The sequence below is a fragment of the Odocoileus virginianus genome, chromosome 4, assembly GCF_023699985.2.
Source record: "Odocoileus virginianus isolate 20LAN1187 ecotype Illinois chromosome 4, Ovbor_1.2, whole genome shotgun sequence".
Taxonomy (NCBI): Eukaryota; Metazoa; Chordata; class Mammalia; order Artiodactyla; family Cervidae; genus Odocoileus; species Odocoileus virginianus.
In genome coordinates this window covers 87,902,513-87,910,994 of record NC_069677.1, presented here as the reverse complement: position 1 = coordinate 87,910,994, position 8,482 = coordinate 87,902,513, and the positions used below count along the sequence as shown (strand labels likewise).

The 8,482-nt window shown below is 44.2% G+C and overlaps 1 protein-coding gene across 1 annotated transcript; it reads right to left on the bottom strand.

Moving 5' to 3' along the window:
- Nucleotides 1-1,464: 1,464 nt before the first annotated feature.
- Nucleotides 1,465-7,560, bottom strand: KCNJ15 (potassium inwardly rectifying channel subfamily J member 15). Its single transcript, XM_020902237.2, has 2 exons — nt 7,462-7,560; nt 1,465-4,965 (listed from the first exon to the last, which is right to left on the bottom strand). The coding sequence occupies exon 2, from the start codon at nt 4,943-4,945 to the stop codon at nt 3,818-3,820; it is 1,128 nt and encodes a 375-aa protein (XP_020757896.2). The 5' UTR covers nt 4,946-4,965; nt 7,462-7,560; the 3' UTR covers nt 1,465-3,817.
- Between the last annotated feature and the right edge of the window lie 922 nt (nt 7,561-8,482).

Sequence of the window (8,482 nt, the reverse complement as noted above, 5' to 3'; positions counted from 1 at the left end):
GTCTTCCTAAGGGAAGAAAATAAAGTGCACCTTGGACTTATGCAGGGTCAAATGCTGAAATATGCACAATGAAGAACTTGGAAATTAAGACTTGAAATGCCACTACCTTTCACTTGAAAAAAAGTCCCTTCCAGAAGGGTATGGTAAAATAGCCTGCATTCAAAACTAGCTTTTTCAAATATTTAACAGAACAAAATATATAGCATGCATGAAAGCCAAGAATAAGAGGCTGGAAGGCTTTGCTATCGTCACGCTGTCTGATGTCTAACTCTTTGACCAGAGACCGGGTTCAGAACCACGCCTGAAGACGAGGCTGCTCCTCTGCTGAGCTACCAGAGCAGAGGCTTCCGCTCTTCCTGACTTTGCTTTTTTCTTTTCTTCTTTCTCCAGATGATGTCTGAGTCCTGAAGGTTCAAGAAGGAAGAAAGAGTCATCCTGCAGTAGAAGTGTCCCTTTTAAAAAAATCTGTCTTATTTAATCAACCCTGAATATTCAGTGGAAGGATTGATGTTGGAGCTCCAGTACTTTGACCGCCTGATACGAAAAGCTGACTCCTTGGAAAAGACCCTGATGCTGGGAAAGATTGAGGTCAGGAGGAGAAGGGGACGGCAGAGGATGAGATGGTTGGATGGCATCACTGATTCAATGGACATGAGTTTGAGCAAACTCCAGGAGACAGCAAAGGATAGGGAAGCCTGGCATGCTGCAGTCCTTAGGGTCACAAGGAGTCAAACATGACTGAGAGACTGAATAACTACAACAAAATTTACATTTTTATGGGATTTAAATCAGTGAATTCAGAGAAAAATCAGAGAAAATAATTGTCTAAATATCTAGCTCACTCATGCATGGCATTTTTTACTTTTAACCAGTTCTTTTAGGTTTCTGGAGTCATTTCTGGGCTGTAATTTCCTGATAAGTAAGAAAGAAAACCAAAGATGGTTTGTCTTGATCACTGAGTGAATCTTTACTAGGCTGTCTGGTGCGATGCTTACTGGGTGCCAGGTCAGCACAATGCTGTTGCTATTTAGTTGCAAAGTTGTGTCTGACTCTTTGGCTACCCCATGGACTGTAGCCTGCCAAGTTCCTCTATCCATAGCAAGAATACTGGAGTGGGTTACCATCACAATGTATTTTATCACATAAATAAGACACGGCTTGCAGATTACACTGACTTGATGCTGTTTACATTCTGATTTCTCAAATGTAACAGAATCGTTTTGAACAATTGCAGTGAGAAGGCTTGATGCACTGGAAATCTTTCACAATGCAAAAACCCTTTTTATGGGTCAAAACGTTCTATTAGTTTGACTATTCTTAGTTGGATGTTGAGTATGAGTCTGTTTCAGTCAGATTCATGTCCAGGTATAATCAAATAATTTTGCCACCTGAATCCTTTTGTGAGCATGTTAGCACGGAAGGATTTTGTACAAAGTAATAATAAGTAAGTGTGCTTAGAAAATATTAAGTTTCAAATCAGACACAACTTTAGTGCTATTTATTGAATAGTTTGTTATAACATGATTTATTGACTGGTACAAATACTGGGTTTTGAGAAACTACATATTTATTTTGTGTGTATAGCAATAGATCAGATGATCAAGTCTTCCAAATTTGGCCAAAATAGATATGCAAAATGAACATAAAGAAAGACTTTTCAATCTTATGCTATATCATTGTACCATATACAATATAAGTATGTAAGATTCCCAATCTTGATCACATTTAAATTAGCACTGATGTAAATCTGTGAAAAAACTTTATGGTACAAGCAAAAATTTGTAAACATGTCGAGGCATTATCTTCCTGTGATTTCACTACATTATACAATTAAAAAGTTTAATAATTGAAAAGGCTAATATCTAACTACACTAATGTGATTTTTTAAAAGAGAATGAAGATCTAAAACAAACTGCCATAAAGTGATCAACAGAAACAAACAAACAAAAAAACTTCCTGAATAACTGAAGACAATAACTTCTTGTGCATTAGGATTGTTTCTTAAACTTTCACAACTTCAACTCCATTGTTTTTACACCTGTGTTAAATGTTCAGTTCCGGGTCAGAGGTTTCAGACACATTTTCTGTTTAATGGAAGGAGACTTGGGATTATGGTAACATGATATGACACCATTTCACAGATAGCCTGAATCCAGATCACAGGCCTTGTTTGCTCTGAGTCCCAGCACTCCCATTCTTAAAGAACAAAATAAACATGAGCACATTTGTCGAAGATTTGCTGTCTTCATCACAAATGTCTTTGTGGATAATTTCCACAACCATGATGGAAGAGCCAGGAGAAGCATGCCTGTGTGTGTGTGTGTGTTCAGGTCTATGTGTGTGCAGGTCAGAGTATGCATACACATGGGGTCACGTGCACATCCATTCTTCATTTGAACAATGAATGTTCAAATCTGTCCTGCTCTGAATGATATGAGAGTTCACCTTTTGTACATTTAGCCAATCTTGGCGCATTGATTCTCCGCCCCCAAAGAATGCTCTAAATCCTGCCAAAATCCAAACGTTACTCTGGAACACTGAGTTGTATGAGATTTATTTCAATACTGAGGGCACACTTTACATGCTATCAGGGTATCAAGCTTTGTTCATGCTTCAGGGAGTCATCTGCATTTGAACTCCTTCGCCTTGGCTCTTCCTGTTCTTCACGGCCCCAGCCAATCTCCTGGACTTCAACGTAGGAGCAAATTTTCGATTGTTATGCGGCTGAAATTTTCTCTTGTGCTGATTGTAATCAGCAAGCATGTACTTGACTTGAGACAGACAACCATTACTATCAAGAGTGTTATTTTGCTCTTGAAATGTCCACGGCAGTTCCTCTGTGGATAAGGTATTTTAATAGATAAGGAAGGAAACCCCTGAAAGGAATACTGGTCCACAATAAAGAACAGGGGATGAGGGATGAGCAGAGTCCCCTGGCTTCAGAAAGTTAACTTCGGAAACTCTGTTGGGAGTGAAGCTTTGCAAACTTTCATTTTTGCATGAATCACTTGGCGACCCTGTTAAGATACAGACTATGACAGATTAAGCCCATATGGGGCTAAGTTACTAATAAAGCTCCTGATGACGCTGATGGGTGCTACTGACCTGTGAACGTCAGTTTAGACAGAAAGGGGCTAGTACATTTCAACAAAAAATTTAATGTGAACAATTACATCATCTCCATTTGCATGTTTTTACAACAGTTCATTCCTAATTTGATCAATTTCACTCTGTACATCAACATGCACTGAAAAAGGTAAAAACGGAATTATTATACTTTGTGAATACAGAGTCCCTTTGCCCCAGTTTATGTATGACCAGATAGCCTCCATTATAAATACTGTTTTCTCTGCTTGAAAAAATGAGTGTGTTTTAAAGCAACGATGTAAGTGGATACCGAACCACATTTCAGCTCTCGGTTGTGACGTCTTTCATACTTGGACTGAATAAATACCTTATATTATAGCTGACGTCCTTGTATAAGAAGTGCATTTCCTTTCAGTATCAGCATCCTGAAATGTCTGTCCACTCAGTAGGACATTGCTCCCATAGCCCTCCACCAGCTTTTTTGAAATGCAGCCCCCTTTTGGAAAATTAGAATTTGGGGAGTTCGCTTCAGACAGAGCATTGAAGAAAGGAACCCTTTCAGACGTGGCAAAGGTTGTTTAAAGCCATCAGATCAGAGGAACAGGTCTGTAAGTCTGAGCAGTGTTTCAGGGCATGTCCACACATTTTCAGTTTCCTGGTGATCTCTGCATTGGAAGGTAGCTCAGATGCGAAAGTCGCTCGGAGATAAGCCGAGGCAGCACCACTGCCGTCAGACATTGCTCTGCTGTAGCAAAAGCGTTCTCAGCTCTCTTTCCCTCTGATCCTCCTGTCTGTACTTCTCTTCGAGTTTCTGCTTCTCAGCATCCGCGCAGTAAAAGGTACAATCCGGGCTCTTCCGGATCTGTTCAAACTGACTGAAGTCAGCCACGTACTTGCCGGTTTTCGAGAGAGAAACAACAGGCACAAACTCGAAGCCCCAGTAGATCTCCTCCGGGATGTAAGATGTGCGGCTCTGGCAGACAGCACTGGTGGACTCTACGGTGGCGTTGAGGAGGACCACCAGCTCAAACTCCTTCTCCTTCAGGTTCTGGGGGGTGAGATCCCGCAGGGGGCTTGTCTCATCCAGCACGTGGTAGAACGTCATGGGCAGGATGAGGAAGGGGCTCTCGGAAGAGGAGTCCACGTGGAACTTGACGGTGGCCTGGTTCAGGAGGATCTGCTCGCCCTCCTTGGTGACGTGGGTCTGCAGGAGCTTCCCCGAGAGCTGGCACTGGATCAGGAGGCTCTTCCTCATGTTGGCCACCTGGATCACCAAGCACAGCTTCCCGTTCTGCTTGGTGATGACGGCGCAGTGGCTGAACTTGATGGTCTCCGCCCGCTTTTTGGGTCTGGCGATTTTGGCCAGGAAGGTGCCCGTGATGAAGATCTCAATCAAGGTGGTGATGACCAGCTGGGCCACCAAGAGGAAGATGGCGTGAGGGCATTCCTCGGTGATAGAACGGACTCCGTAGCCGATGGTCGTCTGGGATTCCAGGGAAAACAGGAATGCCCCGGTGAGGGAGTCCACTCTCATGATGCATGGGGTGTGATTGGAAGGGGGCTCATTGGGCTCCAGGTCCCCGTGGATAAAGGCAATGGCGTAGTAGATCACCCCAAACAGAAACCAGGTCATCACGAACGTGGCAGCAAACAGGGTGAGCTTGTATCTCCACTTCATGTCGATGACGGTGGTCCACAAGTCTTGGAGGTAGAGCAAGTATATGCCGTCCACTTTGTCAATTCTCACATTGCTGTGCCCGCTCTTGGACATGACTCGGGGTCTGCTGGCCTTGAGGCCAGCACCAGCGGTGTGCTTCACCAGGGGCGCACTGGCCATGCTGATGTGAATCGGGTCCATGGTCCGGCTCCCGGGGCCACCTAAGGAAAGGACAAAGAAAGACATCCCCTTACTGCCATATGTCCACATGGTAGAAACAGGATACTCCTGCGAGATGAAAGTGAACATACACGAAAGTTCACGAGAAAGGTGAAGACTGAAGGCCAGATTCATCGACGTGTACCTGAGGATGGTGGTAGGATAGAGTGCGGAGCATAGACTGGAAACCAGGAGACCGGGGTTAAATTCTGACTTTCCAACTTATTCACTGTGTGACCTGGGGCAAAGTATTTAACCTCTCTGGACCCCGGCTACCTAATCTGTGAACTAGGAATACAGTCTACTTCTCAGAGTTTTTGTGATGGTTGAATGAGATGACGGCTGTTAAGTGTCAAAACAGAACTTTACACTCAAAAAATGATGCTAATCTTCTCTTTCTGATATCATACTCACAAGCATCCACCCCACAGAGTATTATGAATATTTATGTATATTCAGCTCTCAAGGGTTTTCAAGTATAGAAAATTTAAAAATAAGTTGACTTAGCATAGGGCGAGTACTGATATAACTGAAATGCACCATCCATAAGATACTTACTGATATAGCAATGGAATATGTTAGCACAAATTTTAAAACCTTGGGTAGTATTCATTAAATTTTTAAAAGCTATTCTTTTGCATGATATAGCAATAGCCGTTAATAGCCATTCATTTCCCCCCATAGTCTGATGAATTATTTGGAATCCTTGATCTGTCCCAGTTCTTGATTACAGTGGGAAAGATCAAGCTACCCAACAACCAAAAACAAACTTAGAGCAAATAATCAAGCTTTATTAATGGCTTGATCAATAGGCTGGTTATGCTGAGATACAAGTTATCAATATAGAATATTAGGTGTGGCATTTAGGTATGGCACAAAAATTCTGCCTTACTTCTTTTGAGCTAAGTAGAATCAGCCTAAGAGTCTATTTTAAAGAGCTAGCGAACAAGTACCTAAGTACAGACATCTGACATTGTAGCAGAACAGACTCACCTGGAAGAGGTGCTAGGCTTCCACGCTGTGCCGCAGAGAATGCCCTGAGTTTACAGACAGGGAAAAGCTGGGGTGAGGCCCCATAGCATCTCATAATGCCTGCCTCGTGACTGAGATAAGTTACCCCGACATTCCTTGGAAAAGATAATGTGAGTGATTACAGGGTAACTGACCTGGTTGGCATGATTTTCCATCTCAGTGGCATTTTAAGAATAATAACAATAAAAAAATTCTCCCTTTAAAAAGACACTGGTATACAGTGGTCTGTGATTCATGCCGTAATCTGTGCTGTTGGAGTAATGTTTTCTCAGTAGATGTTTCTGAAGTAATCCTCTGGGCAAATCCCTTCAAGGAATCGGAAACTGTATCCATTAAAGGCTAACACCTGTTGAGGATGCGGTAAATCTGTTGGGCTTTTTAATTTTCCTCTTACACTGTTAAGAGTGTGCCATTTACTGCCTGCCCCTTGAGATGATCTTTCTTTTTTTTTTTTTTTTCAGAAAGGGGAGTCTCTTTTTCATTTTCCTTGCAAAGAAGGGTCCTATGTTATCCAGAATTTATTTTTCTTGTTGAAGCCTATTCCACTAATTTGGGGACCAGTCTAGATGGAAAGTAGACTTCCCTGGTGATTTAGACAGTAAAGACTCTGCCTGCAATGCAGGACACTCGGGTTCGAGCCCTGGGTTGGAAGCTCCCCTGGAGAAGGGCATGGAATCCACTCCAGTATTCTTGCCTGGAGAATCCCCATGGACAGAGGAGCCTTGTGGAGTACAGTCCTTGGGGTCTCAAATAGTTGGACACAACTAAGCGATGAACACTTAGATGAAAAGTACAGGATATAATTTAGCATGGGCTTTGTCAGACCCTCAGCAGCCCCTCTCAGGAATCAAGAGGAAAGCGACCACAGTGGAAGTTTGGTAACAATGCCAGGCTGGCATGCCCAAGTGCCTAGTCAAGCTCAGAACATGGGCGCTGGCAAAGACAAACTCAGCTTATGGACAAGTAATTGCATGCGCTTAAAATAAAATGAAACTCTTAGGGGAAAGTGCATGCCATTCAACCCACTGAAGTGAAAACAGAGGCTTAAGTTTTCTTGTGCGCAAGACACACGACTGTCCTGCGGCACAAATGAAGCTCCCAGCTCAGCCTTCTGCCAGATGCTGGGAGACTTGGCCCTGTTTTTACAAAGGCAGGGCCATGACGCTTCTGTTTTAACCTCTCTTTCAAAGGGGCAGAGGGCCAGGCAAGGGATGAGCTGATTCTGTCTCCTCTTTCTCCCCAAAGCTCTTGTGCTGCAGTTTTGCATAACTGTTGTTGGAATCAAAGGCCCCGATGGCCATCAGAGGATGGGGGTCATACACGGGGAAGAAAACCTAGATGGATGGGGATGAGGGCCTTGGGATCAGCCTCTCGCTGTGGAAAAGAGGGGCTGGTGGACAGCACCCCAAGGCTAAACACCCACTCCCTCCCTCCCAGCACCCCGCGCCCCCAGAACCACGTGCTACCTGGGGGCTCACTCGGCCGGCGGGTCAGATGGCGTCTTCTCCAAGGCAGGTGGATCGTCCTCACTCCCCTTCGCCCACCTGGCTACCATGGGACTCTGCTACTTCCTGAAAGAAAGAGGGCCACGTGGAGCTCACAGGTGTTTACTAAGAAACTGACCCGGTGAAACTGACCCTCAGCGTTCACCTTCCACCCCCGCCCCCCTGGCGATCTGGCAGGGTGCCTGGAATAGATCAAGGCTCAAGGAGTGTTTCAGGAATGAAACTGAAGCCCCAGCCACAACCCTCACTGCAGAATCCCCACCCTCTGGAGGGAGCTCGGTAGTAAAACACCCTGGAAAGAGTGGGTTAACTCACCCCCACCGAAGCCCACTATCGACTGACCAGCAAACAGGGAGGCAGGAAGGGGAAGTGCAGAGGAAGTAAACAGTGAGAATTGGAAGGGAAGAGTCTAGAATATTTTTACCGCCTGTGGAAATGCATTATTACTGTTGAGTCATAGAACATTAGAGTTTAAAAGAATGTCAGAACCAAGGCATCTGACACACGGTTTTCAAATGAGGAGACCTGGGAGGTTGCAGTGACTTGTCTTGCCCATGGCAGAAAGAACAAGTCTTTGGGAGCTAGACCAGAGTTCTTGTCAGCACACAAACCCTCTTAAATCTCCGAAGTTGAATGCAATCTGTTCTGATGTCACTAGGCTCTTTGGCATGCTCCTTTTCTGAAATACTTCTTACTAAACTATACATACATATATATATGGTAAGAATGGAAGATCAAAGAAATTAACTACTGTGAGCTGGAGCACACCATCCCATCAGAGAGGAAACCAACCTGTAAATGGACAGAGAGACCCTGACCAATCAGGAGAAATACATATGCAAACACAAAGCAGAAACAGAGGAAGGACGGATCCAGAAATGGTCCAAAGCGGGACGTGTTAGTCACAGTCACATCTGACTGTGTGATTCCATGGACTGTAGACTCTGTCCGTGGAATTCTCCTGGCAAGAATACCGGAGTGG